The 18513-nt window shown below is 42.0% G+C and overlaps 1 protein-coding gene across 6 annotated transcripts in view; it reads left to right on the plus strand.

Moving 5' to 3' along the window:
* Nucleotides 1–18513, plus strand: part of LOC132382003 (alkaline phosphatase-like) — a 94359-nt gene that overhangs the window by 42237 nt on the left and 33609 nt on the right. For 5 of the 6 annotated variants that reach the window (XM_059951781.1, XM_059951783.1, XM_059951785.1 and 2 more), the window contains exons 2-6: nt 5132–5267; nt 10646–10708; nt 11984–12103; nt 14091–14206; nt 15249–15423. In XM_059951781.1, coding sequence (XP_059807764.1) covers nt 5210–5267; nt 10646–10708; nt 11984–12103; nt 14091–14206; nt 15249–15423 — 532 coding nt within the window. In that variant the 5' untranslated portion in view covers nt 5132–5209. The remainder of the gene's footprint in view (nt 1–5131; nt 5268–10645; nt 10709–11983; nt 12104–14090; nt 14207–15248; nt 15424–18513) is intronic. The other variant, XM_059951782.1, reaches the window with a different exon arrangement.

An 18513-nucleotide genomic window follows, 5' to 3' on the forward strand; every position in this document is an offset into this window, starting at 1 on the left:
GCCTGGCAGCCTACGAAATAATTTTGAGATAGACAGTCTTTTACAGTCAGGAAACATAATTCATTGTGCAAAGCCAGATTTCAGGAATGATATGACTGCACTATGATAAAGGCAAAACAATCCACTTCAGCATTACTTTTGAAGGTTTGACATAGGCTGGACACCGTGGGTGAACTTCCTTGCATTTCAAACTAGCCTCATGGAAACTTTACTGTGCTTCTGTTGGGGAACATCTCATTCTGGAGAATGCACATCTGAAACACCCGTGGAGACTTGACCTAGATAATGAGTTGAAGTGTTTCAGCCTTGAACCCCTGGCCATCACACGGGGAGCTGGGAAAGCATTTTGAAATATTTCTGTGGAACATGTGGAAGTCACCAGCTGGGTCTGCATTTGCTGTCTGTTTCTCATTAGTTTTGAGGGGTAGAGATAGTGTGAACACACGTATTCTTTTTCCCAGGGAAAGGGAACAATTAATTTAAAGGACATAGGTTTAAAGTAAGGTGAAAGATATGAAAGGGACCTTTTAATGGCAACAGCTTCTGGTGGCATATGGAATGAGTCACCAGAGCAAGTGGTGGTGGTAGGTCCAATAACAACATTCAAAACAAATTTGGATACATGCATGGAAAGGAGAGGTTTAGAGTGATATGGGTTAGTTTCCAAGATGGCCCTGCAGCAGCTACATTTCATTAAACGTTTAAGGAGATTTGGTATGTCACCAAACACTCTGCAGATGTACTGTGGAGATAATTTTGACTGTGCGCATCACCATATAGTATCGAGGTGTCCATGCACTGGGTCAAAGATTAACTATTTAAGGAGAATCTGAGGGGAGCATCCTCACTCACTGGGCGATGTGAGCATGGACCAAGCTGCCAGCAGGAGTGGTAGATGCAGGTTCAATTGTAACATTTAAGGGAAGCCCTGATGAAGGGTCTTGACCTGAAACATCCGTCGTCTATTTTTTTTCCATAAGTGCTGCCTGGCCTACTGAGTTCCTCCAGCATTTTTATATATATGTGTCAGTGTGTGTTGTTTGGGCTATATTATTACTTTAAATTTGAGTAATTTAAGAGCTGGTGTTCCGACAGCTTCAGGAAAGATCTCTCTCCTGGAGCCAGTTCCAATGGTTAGTTTGTGAGGCAGATTTGCAAATAATGTGCCATCTGCTCATGCATAGCTGATGCTCAGTAGCAACACAGTGATTACCACCGTTTTTGCACCGTTCTGATTCATCCACACATTTCCAAAGCGGGCAACCCTCCAGATACTTTGAGCCGCGTCTATTGATTCATTTCAATTTCACAATGGGGACTGTAGGATTTTATAACCAAAGCACCAGTGATTGATTTACTTTGTTGGAATTTGAGGAATTCCAACTGAAAATAAAGAGAGGCCGTTGGAGCATCATTTGTTCTGGGAGCTTAGGATGCCTGAGGTGTTGTGAGAGAGGAAATAAAGTAGCAGTAACTGAGCAGTGGGAGCCCAACTGTTTGTATCTCCCCCTTTCTCACATTCTCAAAGTCAGATGTTGACACCTACTGTAAAGTCATTTGAAATTGTGGCCAAACTAATGATTGGGATCTGATTATTGGAGCCCACAAACCTCTTGTATGGTAATTGCCTACTATGTGAAACCTTTGTGCCCTACCTACCCCTGAGCTAATGGCAAAGCACAGAATTATTCTTCTGGGTGAATGGAAGGGTTTGAAGCTTAGCCTAGGATTAGATAGGGCACAGAGGCTTCACGCAGACTTGTGTACAGCAATTGGGAGGTTTGTGAGGTCCAATAATAAGATTGCAAATCATCGGTTTGGTCGTAGATTCGCATGACTTCATGTGTCAACATCTGACTTTGAAAATCGGAGGAAGGTTGGCACTGCTTCACAGTTCTGTCATACAAACACTCGGAATCTCAAATCCTCTTCTGTGACTCCGTGTGTGCGATTTTATTTCAAGTCCATGATAGTCTTGACATCTTAAACTCGTGAATGACTCTCACTTTTAGGAAAAGCATCTGCCTCTCCACCATCAGATTTCTGAACAGACTAAATGCATGACCACTATCTCACCATTTTTGCTCATTTTTTTTCTACTACTTATTTATTTTTTTAAATATATTATTTCTTATTGGTCCTCCCTGTGCCAACTTGGCACATTAGATAGCAACCTTGCCATTTCTTTAGCGTTTGTTTTACGAGGTTGAGTTGCTAGCTTGACGCTCAAGCCAGCACAAGCAGAACTCATGCCAGGAGCTGGCCGGATTCGAACCCGGGACCTCTCGCTTCAAAGTCTAATGTGGATGCCACTACACCAGCAGAATTTCTTATTGTAATTCATAGTATATTTAATGTATTACACTACTGCTGCCGCAAAACAACAAATGTCACGACATGCTAGTAATTAAAAACCTAATATCTCATTCTGATTCTGATTCACTCTGCCCCAGGTTTCAGACTCACGGACTGTTTCAAATCAGCAATTAGTTAGATGTAATGAGGTATTAATTCAGTTCCTGTCTGAGGAATATCAAATGACCTTGAATGGTATTTGATGCAGTGTATTTTATCAGAATGAGAACTTGTGTGTGTTTTTCCAGTATGGATCTGCAGCTTGGAGAAAGTAGGATCTACTGAATTCTCCCTTTCTGCAGTGGACTGCTGATAAGAGTATTGTTTTTTTTTATATATAACTCACTAGAGTTCTATAATTCCCTAAAAGGGTTACGCTACATCTGATACAATCACATGTATTGTGGAACAGCTATATCTGATAAGTGGTGGCTGTGGTTTCAGGCAAACATCCAGTTTTTTTACTCAATTGAGTGTTTATTTATGTAGGATTGACCAAAGCTGCATAAACTCTTTGAGTGGCAGATCATTGATATAAAGTGCACTTCAACAGAATGTGAACTCCATCAAGGGCAATAGTTTGGTTCAAACTGAAGCAGATTGAATGTAGGAGGTGCTAGCTATCAGCTGAGGCATTGTGACAATATTATGCAGGTGTTGGAAGTAAAAATGATAAAAACACTCAGCAACAACACACACAAAATGCTTCGTCCTGATGAAGGGTCTCAGCCCGAAACGTTGACTGTGCTTCTCCCTATGGATGCTGCCTGGCCTGCTGTGTTCCACCAGCATTTTGTGTGTCTTGTTGTTTGAATTTCCAGCATCTGCAGATTTCCTCGTGAAAACACTCAGCAGATCAGTGTGCGTGATGAGAGAAATGGAATTCATGTTTCAAGTTGATGGCCTTTCTCTGCATTGACCTCTGGGTGAGATGCAGACTGCCTGAGTCTGTTCAACAATTTATTTGTGATTAAAGCTGATTGATCTGAAGGTAAATAAGTCACCTGGACCAGATCAATTACACCCCAGGGTTCTGAAAGAAGTTGCTGAAGAGATTGTGGAGGCATTAGTAAAGATCTTTCAAGAATCACTAGATTCTGGAATGCTTCTGGAGGACTAGGAAATTGCAAATGTCACTCCACTGTTTAAGAATGGAGGGAGGCAGAAGAAAGGAAGTTATAGGCCAGTTGGTGAAGATGTCAGAGTCCATTAATAAGGGTGAAGTTTCAGGATACTTGGAGGTGACTGAATTGAATTGGATTGACTTTATTGAACTTGGACAGATTGGCAGAATGGGCAAAGAAGTGGCAGATGGAATGTAGTGTCGGGAAGTGTATGGCCATTCACTTTGGTAGAAGGAATAAATATTCACGATAATGATTCTGGGAAAGAAGGTGTTAATGTATGAGGTGTGTGTGTGATGGCTCTAGGCCTGTACTTGCTGGAGTTTAGAAGAATGGGGGGGGGGGGAGTATTGAAAAGCTGAGATGGAGTGGATTTGGAGAGGATGTTTCCTATATTGTGTTTGTCTAGGGTCAAAGGGTACAGCCTCTGAATAGAGGATGTCAATTTAGAACAGGAATGAGAAGGAATTTTTTTAGCCAGTGGGTGGTGGATCTGGAATTCATTGCCATGGACAGCTGTGGAGGCCGAGTCACTGAGTATATTTAAAGCAAAGGTTGATAGCTTCTTGGTTGATCAGGGCAATCAAGGGTTATGGGAGAAGGCAGGAGAATGGGATTGAGAGGGATAATAGATCAGTTTCATTCTGTGCCACAGCAGAGGCAATGAAATGTAGATTATTAACGAATGGTTTGAAAAAACTGCGATTTTTAAAATAAGAGAAAATTTACTGGATACCTGAGCAACACACACAAAATGTTGGAGGAACTCAGCAAGCCAGGCAGCATCTAGGAAAAGAGTACAGGTGATGTTTCAGCACAAAACATTGACTGTACTCTTTTCCTAGATGTTGCCTGACTTGCTGAGTTCCTCAAACATTTTCTGTACATTTTTTAAACCATTTTTAAAAATCTGATAGAGTGTATTGTATGAGGGCATCATTCAATAGACTTATAAAGATGGGTAGAAGCTGTCCTTGGTGGAATTTGCTTTTGTATCTTTGCCTGATGGGAGATGGGAGGAGAGAGAAGCAAGAAATTAAATCATATGGCATTGCTTTTTATTGTGCAGTCTCATGAAAACCATTTTTTCTATAGTGCAATGAAACAATAACTATTTTCCAGTCATCTCCCATCACTTTAGAAATTCAACTAAGTACCTTTACAGCCCCTGCCAGGATTCCTGTTTTGAGGTGGACATAATGATGTTATTTCCCATTTTTATGATTGTGCAGTACCTCAGGTCTCTTTCAAACCTCAAGTACCTCCCTGTGTTACTAAATAAATAGCTCCTATGTTTTCTCCACCCTGTCAATAAACCCTATCTCTAGAGCTCAGTTCTATGCCTTTACTCTGAAGATCCCAATGATCAACATCTTTCCTGTTCCCTGAAAATGAGAAATACCCACCCAGGGCATTCAACAGGAATACCTGCTATCTGGGCTAACTTTCATCTTCTATTTCAGTTTAATCATCTGTTTCCACTACCTTAATTGAAAAAAAATTAACAATGTTTGTATTGATGAAAATATGTATTCAAGTTAGTATTTACTTGAATATAGTGTATCTAGGTGGCTAGCAGATTGTGTGTAACGTGCCCTGACTGACTGACTGACACGAAACTCAATAAATATTGTTTCTTTTATTTTCTTCAGGGAACACTCAAGTGCATCAGGGCAAACCTCTCTGAAAGTCGGATCGCAGGAAGCAAGATTTAATTATCCAGAAATAAAATGAAGGTTCTTGTGTTGCTGATTGCCAGTCTGAATCTCATCTGTGCATACATACCAGGTACAATCTCTTACCAATATTGGTTTTATTAAACCTGTTGATCCCACTCACTCTCTTCTAATTTCTTAACGATGTTGTAAATGTTGTTTTTGTTTTAAACCAATCGTTAATGAACTACATTTCACTGCCTCTGCATTGGCACAGAATGAAACACAATAAGAGCCAATCCTTTCTTGGTCCCCTGCTCCATTGCTGATCCTACCAGCTCCTTGAAGACAATAAGGTTGGTCTCCTCTCTGGAGAAGGATTCCAGTGCATTGCCAAATTATGGCTGGTGCACTGTGATAAAATGCTGAAATGACGAAGACGAAGAGGAGACACTTGGTGGTTATGATTTCTCAGGTGGTATCACTAAATAATTCAAGTGCATATTATTTTCTCACTATTGACTTTGAAATAAAATTGGCACCTATGGTATGAAGTTTTAATTTCCATACCATTAACACAAAGAATGTGATTGAATCTTGATTTTAGCCCTGGTTTCCTACCTCCTTACCTTTATTTCACGGTCTGCTATCCTTTTCTATCAGATTCCTCCTTCTTCATTGCTCTTCCACCTATCACTTCCCAGCTTCTCACATCGGTCCCATTATCCCTCCTCCACCATCCTGCCTCCTCCCTCACCTGGATTTGCCTATTACCTGCCAGCTCGTGCTCTTTCCTTCCCCTCCTATCCTTTTATTCAGGTTCTGCCCTCTTTCCTTTCGGTCCTAATGAAGGACCTAGACCTGAAATGTCGACTGTTCATTTCCCACCAATAGTGGCCTGCCCTGCTGAGCGCCTCCGATGTTGTGCGTGTGTGTGCACACTGCGGTAGAATTTTTTTAAGAGTTTTATCAGATGATATAGTGCTGTGAGAGGTGGTAGGGGCTGGAAGACCTGCGACAGACACACGGGTCTCCACTGGGGAAATCATTAGTGTTGTGAGTGAGTCAGGTATTAGGAAGCTCGGGAATAGCTAGAATGGATTGTTGGCATAGACCAGGGGTGGGCAAACTTTTTGACTTGAGGGCCACAAAGGGTTCTAAAATTTGACAGGGGGGCCAGACCAGGAGCAGATGGACGGAGTGTTTTGGTAATACACCTCATAAGAGAAAATAAAATATCATGGGATATGTAGAAAACATGTGCTTTAATTTCAATTGAAAATGAACAAATGCATTACAACAAAATATCTGTCTTTGAAGTCCCATGGTATTTAGCTATTTATTGAAATGACTTTTAAAACACTGAAAATTAAATGAATAAAATACAGCTTTTTTTAATAGTAACAGTTATTATTTTAAAGCACTGAAAATTCTGTTATCCTTCAAGATATTATCATCATCATTCTCCTCCTGACTGTCTTTATTTCAAAAATGGTAGGAGATGCAGGTCTACTTGTCCTGCTCCTTCTTATTCAATTGTCCCCTGTGCCAAAACTCAACAACGACCCGCACAATGACAGAACAGTGAAAGCGCGCCAGTATGCAGAGCTCTGTGCTCGCAAATCCCCGCAGGCTATCTCCCTTAGCCGGAACGCTGGCTAATTGTGAGCCGGTTCGGATGTGCCAGGAAATGGGTCGACACAAGGTCACAAAGTAAAGCGCAAATGTGGAGTAATACGCTGCACCTCAACAAAGGTCAATGTATATAGAGTGCGTCATCTATTGGGAAAACGCCAGAATTGCGGGGAAAAAACGTTAACAAGGTTTATTAATATAATTTCATCAAGTTCTGCAGGCCGGATTAAAAAGCTTGAAAAGCATATGGCCCGCGGGCCATAGTTTGCCCATGCCTGGCATAGACCTTGGGGGTTAATCAGTCCAGTGGGGTGCAGATTAATCCTTCTAGTGTTGAGGCAGTCTGAAGGATGAATGGTATGTAAGGGATTTATCTTACACAGGTTTCATTCCAGTGCTGAGTGGAAAGAAACCTGTGGCTACCAGTGGTTGTTCCTGTAGCAATTTGAAGTTACACATAGGAATAAAGCCATTTTATATGCAAGGAATGTGAGAATCATGGAATGGGAGCTTTGTGGAATGGAGGGAGGAGTTTTTGAGGAGGGTGGGAGAGAGGTCACAACGGTGCCCAGTTGAGTTTTCATGATGTGAAATGAATCAGGAATGGTCATTGACATTTTCCTCTTTAGTTGAGGAAATATATTTTCCATCAAACAAATCCATGGGCCTTGTGATTGAATTTATAGGTAAAGTTGTAAACTCAGCTAGCTCCATCATGGGCACTAGCCTCACACCATCTTTCTCAGGTGATGCCTCAAATCCATCATTAAGGATCCCACCACTAGGACTTGTCCTCTTCTCATTACTACCATTAGGGAGGAGGTACAGGAGCCTCATACAATGATTTAAAAAGAGCTTCTTCCCCTCCACCATCAGATTTCTGAATAAAAATGAATCCATGAACACGATCTCATTACTTTTGCTCTCTTTTAACTCTGCACATCTTTTTAAATATATATTTGTTATTGTAACTTGTAGTATATTTTATGTATTGTACTGTCTTGCTGCCCCAAACAAGTGTTAATGATAATAAATCTGATTCTAAATTTTACAAAGCATTTGACATATTCATATTTTATTTGGCATTTATGGTGATGTCACCCCTCTCGCTACCTTACCTGGCCCCATCTTTTCATCGTCTCCCTTCTTACCTGGTTCCACCTGTCACCTGCCAACTCCTGCCTCAGCTCGACCTCTCACTTCTTCAGCTGGTTATTTCTCTTTTATACTCTTAGTCTCAATTCTGGGTCTTAACCCAGTATGTTAATCATCCCTCTGCCTCCACAGATGCTGCCTGACCTGCTGAGTTCCACCAACATTTGTTTTTTTTTCCAGATTCCAGCATTGGCAGTCTTTTGTGTCATCATTCAAGGAAGTGGTAGACGTGTTAAACCAGTTTCTAGATTTATGTAGAATCGCGTTTATCGTGTACAATATTGTTGAAATGTTTTAGGCACCCTAGATTTTGTAAGGTTTTAGATGGCTCCCTGAGCCCTGACGTCAACATCATCGAGGCTGCCTGGGATTATCTAGAGCGATGGAAGTGAATGAGACAGCCAAAGTCTGCAGAGGAACTGCGGCAAGTTCTCCAAAACGCTTGGAACCACCCACCAGCGTATTCTCTTATAAAACTGCACAACAGTGCACCCAAGAGAATTGTTGCAGTTTTAAAGGCAAAGGGTGGTTTCACCAAATATTGATTGGATTTTTACGCTTTACTGCTCCTTTAAAATATTTTAAAACTTTTAAAATATTTAGAAATTTCATTACATTATTTTTGAAAGCATCTTTGCTTTACAGATTTTTTTTACATGTGCCTAAGACTTCTGCACAGCAGCGTTCTGAGGTTTTTTTTTGTTATTCTCAAATTGTTTTTGTGGGTGAAATAGAGTTTTCTTCCTGTAACTCCCTGGGTTGCCTCAGGCTCGCTCAGCTCGTTCTTGTCTAGGGGGAGCAGCCTTCGGCCCCGCCAAACTATGTAATCAGCTGGTTTGGATGCTGTGTGATGTCCCTGTCTCCCGAAAAACAGACAGTACACCATAAGCGATTAAATGATTACAATTTATAAAGGTTACTATAACTAAGTGATTAATAACGATACAGTATATATGAAGAGAAAAAAATAAAGAAAAGGCGCCAAACTTATCAAAGTCCAAACCACTTCGTGCACAACAGTTGGAGCTCAATTACTGAAGTCTTCTGGCCAACACTCGATCCACTCAGAACTCCTCGACTCGCAGCTCAGGACCCTCCGAGTGGTCAACCAAGCACATCTAGCTTCATCCCCCCCCCCCCCCCGGAGTACCTCCTGGCCTCAGAGCCCCGCTTAGGGTCCGTTCCTCACCCAGCTTACAGCATTGTGTCCTCTCTCTCAACCCCCTCGCACTGATCTGCCCAAAAGCCCGTCAACAAAAGCTTACAGACTCAAAAGAAAGAACATTAATCCCCATTTGGTTTACAAAGGAATACAATTCTCGTTATCAGTAAATTTTAACCCAAACAAGCTTCCAGCACTCTCTCGCAACAAAGAAGCATTCCTGCTAGTTAACAAAAGAAGCCCTTTTGATTACATACACAGTAATAAAGAGAAAAGAAGAAACCCCCATTCCTGCTAGTTAACAAAACAAAGAAGCCCTTTTGATTACATACACAGTAACAAAGAAAAAAGAAGAAACCCCCTTTACATTCCCAATACATTTCAAGTATGTTAATCCTTGTATGGATTCATTCACTATTGTTCCTTTCCTTTCCTAGTCAATGCGTATATAACTCTCCTATAGAATTAATCATCCAATGCTGATAAAGTTCATGAAGGATAACTTGATGGCACTGATATCATCTTTCTCTTTGAATGTAATTGAAATGTCAAATGTTTGTTTGGTGTAGTTCCTCATCATTTGTTTGTAGCCGTGTGTACTCACTACGTTGCCTCATCTGTTACTGTGTTTCATTCCTCACCTTTCATTTGTTCATTGCCTCTGCAGATCACGATCTCCATGCCTAGAGGTTTCATCATCTGGTCAGAGGGTGGGGTTGTCCAACCCTGGAGGAGCCTAGCGATCTGTTTGTCCACCACCGCCACCCAAACTCGCAATCCCCTGAAAGCTGCCGATTACCCTGCCATTTGTGCATTTGGAGGAGTGTGGTCATTACTTACATGGAGTCCGTCATGCGGAACTCCTCTCTTCCTTGAGGCCATTTAGAGAGAATTCCTCATAGCGTGACTTTTCTTCCCTTCAAGAACTTTGTAGTTTCCTTCCACCACCCTTTACTAGGGACAACAGGCGGGCTTGAGGCTTGTACTCTTAATACTTGCATTGAGAGTCAAGTATTTGGGCTATTGATATTTAAATTAAATTATTGTGTAATGAACACCTGACCACTCCATAATGTCTCTCAATCCTCCAGATGTCAATAAATTATTGCCAAAGTATTGAATGCTTTCCTTGTGAGTTTGAACCACACAAACGAATGAAGGGAGAGACAGCAACTAACATTACACAACGGGAATGATAACCTGGGAAATATAGCTTTCATACATCCTTGTTAAACCTCCCTGAGTTCCATTAAGTTGGAACTGGCGTCAGAGCAGCTATGCCAGATATACCAGGCCACCACTCAGGAGGCAGTGTTGGAATCTCCCTGAGACCCTGGTGGTGTTACGTGTGATATAACTCCTCCCTCCTCCAACCCCCACACCATCAGCCCGTCATTTACTTTTTAATCCAGGCTGAATTTCCTTTTACTTCAAGTAGTCTCAATTTCATGTTGAAATTACAACTTCCAATTACAGGTGCATTTCAATGGCTTTAGTTTTTGTAGCAAAGTAATCCCTTGTAATAAAATTTCATATTCCCGTCTCTTTGACCTCAATAGGCAAAATACCCGCTGGACTCAAGAAAAAGCGAATCTATAACCAGATACGCCTCCCACCACCAGGTTAGGCAGATCTCAGAGGCCTGGCTTATCACATTTAATGTTCCATTTGTGCTGTCATTTGTCTTGAATGTGTTGGGAGATTCATGCATTGCTCTTGAGCGCCTCAATCTGTCGCATTGGATTTTCAGCTTGTGAGGGGATCTTTTTCTGTCTTGATTCTCAACAAAAATTAACTGCTTTATATTGCCCTCCTACAGAGGCATATTATTAACATGCGTAATAATTGCACTGCATGCTAGACTGTACAGTGGATCCAATTTCATCCTAGCGGGAATGGATTCAGGTTTGAAAAATGTGCAGTTCAACGGCTCGGCAAGGATGTTCTATTTGCCAAGTGCTTGCATGTCTGTTCCTGTTTCTACAGCCCAAATGGCCTCTGCTATACATATGCACAATCCATTTGTGGGCTACTTGATCTGGTTTCTGTTGAAATGTCAAGAAGTTTATGAAGAAAGGTGCTCGGCTTCTCTCCCTGCAGTGCTCATGCTTATGCTCTCCTCTGCTTAGAAAGAAACTGGTAAATATAGTCTGCATTACTTCTAACGGTGGTTAGCGCAGGGATCAGCTTCGAAGCCTGGATAGATGGAGTCTATTTAAAGAGTAAGTAGAGGGAATCACCCGTGTTTTGCATGCATCCATCCAGGATGCTCAACACTCACCTGGATTGTCATCTACTTATTTTGCTATGAATTAATATTCCATCATTATTTCAAGTGGGGTCCTCATTGCGGAGTCGACCAGTCTCAAGCTTGATCACACGTGACTACTAATACTGCAGTAGTTCACCAGTGCAAGTAAAATGAATAAAGATATAAAGTCCATTTCCTTCTCGACTCAAATCTCTTAATGACGTAGAAGGAGGCCAGCTGTCAGAGTAATATTGTTCATGTAATCTATTATTTCACGCCTGCCCATTACCATTTTCTGTGTGTTGCCTATAGCAGCAGGTTTGGGTGTGAGGAAATCTCTGGGGAAAGCCAGGGAGAATGAGCAAGCTCCACACAGAACTAAAGGTTAGAAACAAACTCCATCTCACTGGAGCCATGAGATAGCTGCAGTTCCGTTAGGGTTAAAGCTGCCAAAAAGGGTCCTCAACAAAGTCACTACCAGAAAAAAAGCACCTTTTGTTTTGTCCTGGAGTTCAGAGCAGTTTAAGTGCAGACTGTCGTTAAGTAGCTTGTATCTCAAATGCTGGTGAAATCTGTTATGATGCATCAACCATTGCTCCAATCAACAATGTTCTTGAGTCTAATTATTTTGTGTTGCCTATTACAGAGCATGAAATGAACCCTATGTTTTGGAGGAACCAAGCCCAGGAAACACTGAAACGGGCTCTCAGTTTACAAAAGCTCAACACTGGCGTGGCAAAAAATTTAATTCTTTTCCTAGGGGATGGTATGTTTCCGATACTGGCGGATGAATAATTTCTTTGTTGACTTTAGCTTTGAAGATCTTCCATGTGTCAATTTTAGCAGCCATGATTGACAATGAGACATTGCATGCTTAGGCAGTGGGATTCAAAACTTTTAAGTGCAGGTAGTTTGCTACACTCTGGAGACTTTTTTGCAGCAATGGTCAGTATTGAATTTAACAGAATGGAATTTCCTTTCTGAGGAAGCTTGGAGTACGTTGTAGGGATGTCTCCATGTGCTGGCATTGGAGAGTGTCCAGAGGAGGCTGACGACAATGATCTCAGGAATGAAAGGGTTAATGTATGAGAAGCGTCTGATGGCTCTGGGCCTGTACCCGGTGGAGTTTAGAAGAATGAGGGAGATCTCATTGAAATCTATCGAATATTGAAAGGCCTAGATATAGAGTGGACATGGAGAGGATGTTTTCTGTAGTGGGGGAGTCTGGGACCAGTGCCTAGTGTCAGAATTGAAGGATGTCCTTTAGAACAGAGATGAGGAGTCACTTCTTTAGCCAGAAGGTAGTGAATCATATGTGGAATTCATTGACACAGATGGCTGTGGAGGCTAAGTCATTGGGTTTATTTAAAGCAGAGGGTGATAGGTTCTTGATTAGTAAGTGAAACCTCCTTTTACTGGCTGTCTCTGGAAATGCAGCTGGTCAAGTTGCTCTCAGCAATAAGAGTCCATCTTTCCAGGAAAGGATCAGTGCTGTTCCTGACTTTTGTTATATGTCCCATAAAGCAGTGTGACATAACTGGACTGATTATTCTCTCAAACTACATTGTGGAGCTTTGCACTCATTGGTGGCTGAGCAATTAATCTCCAGGTTAAATTTTGAATTAGTGGCTGCCTTGAAAATGTTCTAGACAGGCTGAAAGTTTCGATGTTTCCATGGTGTGTGAGTTCAGAACTACAAGGTATACGTGAAACGGCTATTAACAAATCCTATGAGGGAGCTAGGAGGAACTTGAGGGGAAGGGGTTGATTAAGTATAGCGCCATCTCCTACACTGAGATTAGGAAGGGGAACCTAATCAAGACCAGCAGGGACAAAAGAAGTGGTTACACACTCAAAATGCTGGAGGAATTCACCAGGTCAGGCAGCATCTATGGAGGGAAATGAACAGTCAATGTTTCAAGCCAATGAAGAATTTCGACCTCAAACGTTGACAGATTATTTATTTCCATAGATGCTGCCTGATCTGCTGAGTTCCTCCAGCATTTTGTGTATGGTCAAAATCTCCAGCATCTCAAGAATCTGCTGTCTCAGAAATAGCTGGTGATTTGTGAAGGCTGGAAAGAGCTGGTATTCAGTTTTGTTTGAAGAATAAATGGGTCAGCAGCATCATAGGGTTTCTCTTTTCCTATATGTTCCATTCTCTGAGCTATTTTCTCATCAGTTTATTGTCCCATGCGATTGCCTTCAACTTACACATATCGCAACAAAAATAAATGTAGCTTGAGAATCTGAGAATGCAGAGGCCTGTACTGACTGTGATTACTTTGGGACCTTTATTGTAATGTGACTAGGGTCACAATCCAGTGTATTTTTTCTTAATATGGCATCATTTCATTGGGCTACATATTTCTAGATTTGTTCTTCAAATGATTGAATCATGGGAAATAATTCATGCCGACCTCTTCCAAAGTGTCCCGAGGACTTACTCCAATTTGTGAACATGGTAGTGCCATTGATAATTTGCCATGGATGATATTAAGTTGGAGCAAGTTTAAGTCACCCAGTACCACTTCTGTACACAAGCAAAATGAACACACACTGTCAACCGACTCCACTTGCTCCAATTATTATAGAACTATTGGTCTCCTGTCCTGTTGCCAATGGCAAAGTGACATATGATAAAATAAAGATGTGCTTAGATGGAGAGACCAGAAGGTAATCTGGGAAAGCATTGGGGGTGGGGGGGAGAGTGCTGGTGTGCTCACTGATAAGGCAATTTTCTTCTTCTTCAGGGATGGGAATCCCCACAGTGACAGCCGCTCGAATTCTGAAAGGCCAGTTGGAAAACAAGAATGGAGAGGAAGGGTTCTTGGAAATGGACAAGTTCCCACATATAGCTCTTGCAAAGGTGGCCCTTTCTCTATTGCTAGTTGTGTTAATCTCCCTCCCGGCTAGTGCATGAAAAAATTGAATTTTGCTCTTAACCAGATAGTGCTAATGGCTAGAAGGGTTCATTCAAAAAAGTATTTAAATTGCTTTAGGAAATGCTTGTCAAAGGTCTTTCCATGTAGAAGCAGTAGAATGTGGTGTGCGTGAGTGCCTGCAACAACCATGTAATTTCTGTGCTGCACCACCCCCCCCAACAGTACTTGCCTTCATTATCACCCTTCCACTGCCTGTCTTCATAGTTGCTATCTCCTTCTGCCCCATCCACCTTCCAGCCACCAATATGCCAGTATCTGCCGCCCTTTTCCAACTTTCCTAATGATATTACTGTAGATGTCATATCACTGGGGCGGCACAGTAGCCTAGTGGTTAGCACGATTCTTTACAGTATAGGTGATCTGGGTTCAATTCCGGCCGCTGCCTGTGAGGAGTGCCTGTGACAGCATTGGTTTCCTCCTACTGGTTAATTAGTCACTGTAAACTGTCCTGTGATGAGATTAAATCGGGGGATTGCTGAGTAGCATGGCTGGAAGGCTGTATCTAAATAAATAAACATAATTCCCACATCCCATCCCATTCACAATCCTCCTCTTTTACTAAACACTGGACTTCAGTGCCCCTTCACTAGGCTCAACCCTTTGCATAAAGCACTGGTGATTAAGAGAGTGACTTCATGCTCCTGTGCTTGAGTTCATCTTGCTAGGACCACCAGAATTACAAGGCAGAAATGTCATAAATGTGATAATCGTGGAACTGATGCATTTTCCCCCTTACAAGGGAAAAAAAAGGATAAACACTCCTAATAACATTACCTCCTCTTGGTAAGACTGATCATGCGCGGTTTGATTATATAACTTTTGCTGACTCACACGATTGGCTAATTTAATCGGATGTTACGATTTTGTTGTATTTGATTGGTTTGTGAGATGTGTGGTTCCTTTTGGAGGTGGAACGATAAGGCTCAGCTCGACACCGATGTGACTTCTCTGCCTTTCATTCACCAGACCTACAACACCAACGCCCAGGTACCAGACAGTGCGGGCACAGCGACAGCCTACCTGTGTGGTGTTAAGGCGAATCAAGGCACCGTGGGCGTGAGTGCAGCCTCCGTGCGCAGACAGTGTAACACCACCTTTGGCAATGAAGTGACGTCCATTCTGAGATGGGCTGAAGATGCAGGTCGGTGTTGTGTGCGTGGCCTCAGTCCAGATAAGCTGTTTTTCTTTCCATTGTTTTAAATGTCATTCAGTGGGGCGGATCTCAGTCCTACCGAGGTCCATTCAGCCTATTGGGGCACAGTAGGACATTCCCAACAATTCCTCCTTATTTCCCTGTAGCCCTGCCATTAATTCTCTCTCACTTTCTCAATAATCTCCCCCTCCCCACCACTCCTTTGGTTCTTTTTACTGCTTGCTTAAGGATTAACTTGCAGCAGTCATTTAACACAGGTTCTTGATTGGTAAGGGTGGCAAAGGTAACTGGGTCAGTGGGATTGAGAAGAAAACCGCGAATCAATAGTGGAAGAGACTCGATGCGCTCAATGACCTTGTTCTTCTACAATGCCAAGGCTGTGCCTTGCGCCAGTTTAACTCCATGTCTTGGTGCAGCCTGTCTCATTTACAAGGAACCTAGTTTCAACTGGCTATAACTGGTGCTTTGATGGCCCTTAGATGTATTCTTACTGGTGTGACACTCTACCCTGTGACTCTCCACACCCTGGGCTTTGTGCGTTCTCCCCGTGGGTTCACTCTGGATACTCTGGTTCCTCCTACATCACAAAGACATTTGAGTTAGGGTTAGTAAGCTGTGGCTATGCTATGTTGGCACTGGAAGGATGGCATTGGTTATACCTGATGACTTTGTATATCCAGTACCAGGAATAGTAAGGGCTTGAAAGGTTATATGGAGAAGGTAGGAGAATACGGTTGACAAGATTAGTAAATCAGCCATAACAGAATGGCGGAGCAGACTCGATGGACTGAATGGCCTAATTCTCCTCCTGTGCCCTACAGTGTTGTAGTCTTTGGGATGTGGGTAAACCCGTGATGGAAAATGTGCAAACGCCACACATATACCACTCAAGTTCCGGATCAAACTGGGATCTCTGAAGCACTAGGGCAGCCTCAATAATAGCATATAACTCAGGTCCTTCAGACCCAGTAACATCCTTGTAAATTTTCTCTGTACTCTTTCAACTTCATTTACATCTACCTTTAGGTTGGTGACTAAAACTGCACACAATGCTCCAAATTAGGCCTTACTAATGTCTTATATAATTTCAACATTACGTCCCATCTGCTGTACTCAATACTTTTATTTACGAAGGCTAATGTACCAAAATCTTTCTTTGCGACCCTATCCACCTGAGATGCCACTGTCAATGAATTATGGACCTGTATTCCCAGATCCCTTGGTTCCACTGCACACCTCAGTGCCCTACCATTCACTGTGTAAGACCTACCCTGGTTGTAGCAGCTAGAAATACGAGAACTGGAAGGGGTAGAGAGAATCTTCTGTCTTTTCACCTTTTAGAAAATATCCCATTCTTCTCTTATTTACTACCTTTTATATGATACAATTACTTAATGTATGGATATTTCCAGGCAACTTAGTGCTTCCAATTTTGTCTATTTGTCTTTCAGTTCCATCATCTTGGTTATTTGGAAATGTTGTAACTTTCTTGATGGGTCAATACTGTCAGTTAGAGTATGGGCTCCCACCCCCACCAACCCCTACTATTTGCCCCCTGCGGCTTAGCCAATCATCTAAGTAGGTCAAAACATTGGCTTCAATTCCGGGAGGTTCAGCTTCAACCTTGTTTGTGACTCTCAAAGTCTTTATATAATTAACTGTCTCACTCAAAAGGAAAGGATAGCTCTGAGCTTTCGTAGACCAAAATTAAATTAGGTTGAGAATTCGTTTTTCCTTATTTGGAGTTAAAAGAACATCCTCATATTTTGACAAGACTTGGGAATGGAATATAATAATTGATAAAGAGTATCTTTCACCTCCACTAATCTGTTGCTTTCCTGTACTGCATGCAGAGATGGTGTGCCTTAAAGTCAAGGGTAGAGGGAAAGTTTATGGAAGGGTATACTTAAATTAGGATTACACCTTTGGGGAACTGAATTACCTGCATCTGGAGAACAAGTTGATTGCACTTCAATTCTCTGAAAAGTCATTCCCTCTATCAGACAACGTGACTGTAATCTGTACCTACAAAATGTCTACCAATACTCAACCTGCTCTCCTCCGTGCCTTATCTGAACTGAAGCAAGATTCCCTCATTGTTCTTGGCAGGGATGGTAGGCACATAGGGACATAATCATCATCAGTTCTCAAATTACTCCTGATAGACAATAAATTGAAAATATATTGGTATTTCTTTAGTTTTGCTCTGTCTGAATCCTACCCAACACATTTAAGAGGCATTTGACCATAAGATCATAAGACCAAAAGATGTGGGAGAAGAATCAGGCCATTTAGCCCAAGTCTGCTCCACCATTCTACCAAGACTTGTCAACCTGAAATTATTAACCGGCTCAGTTGAGGAAAAACACCAGAGACACGAAATTACCTCTGAAACGGTTTTTATTCAGAGAGGAGTTCTCAGCCCCATGCACTTCGGGCATAAGGTAACCAACTTCCAATTTGTCGATTTACAAAGGTCATACTTATACCCAAAAGCAGGGTACTGCATCCGCAAATATGGTTACCGATTCAAATTCATCAATTGATTGCTATTGCATAGCTAAGCACGCAAAATACTCGGAATAAGCAAAGACGCAAAGTTAATACTTGGAATTAAGTACAGACGCACTCAAAACACTGGAAATAGGTATAGCTCAAAATACTTTGCCAAACACATTGTCTTGTGGTTTCCATGTCTTGCCTGGCACCTTATTTTAGCTACCTCTCCATATACTTCCCCAATGACGTACCTCTCCCTGGTCCTGTCTACATATTTTGCTACACTTACCCCTCGCCCACCCCCTCTATACGTACCCCTCGCCCACCCCCTCTACACGTACCCCTTACCCTCTTCACCTTCTCAGACTGATTTATTATCTCTTCCAACTCCCATTCTCCTGCCTTTTCCCCCATAACCTTCATGACTAATCAAAACCCTATCAACTTTCACTATAAATATACCCAAAGACTTGGCCTCCACAGTCATCTACAGCAATGAATTCCACAGATTCACTACCCTCTGGCTAATGTTCCTGGGCTCTTTTGATGATGACTTTGTGGGTTAATGTTCTTCACTCA

The sequence above is a fragment of the Hypanus sabinus genome, chromosome 27 (assembly GCF_030144855.1).
Source record: "Hypanus sabinus isolate sHypSab1 chromosome 27, sHypSab1.hap1, whole genome shotgun sequence".
Classification (NCBI taxonomy): Eukaryota; Metazoa; Chordata; class Chondrichthyes; order Myliobatiformes; family Dasyatidae; genus Hypanus; species Hypanus sabinus.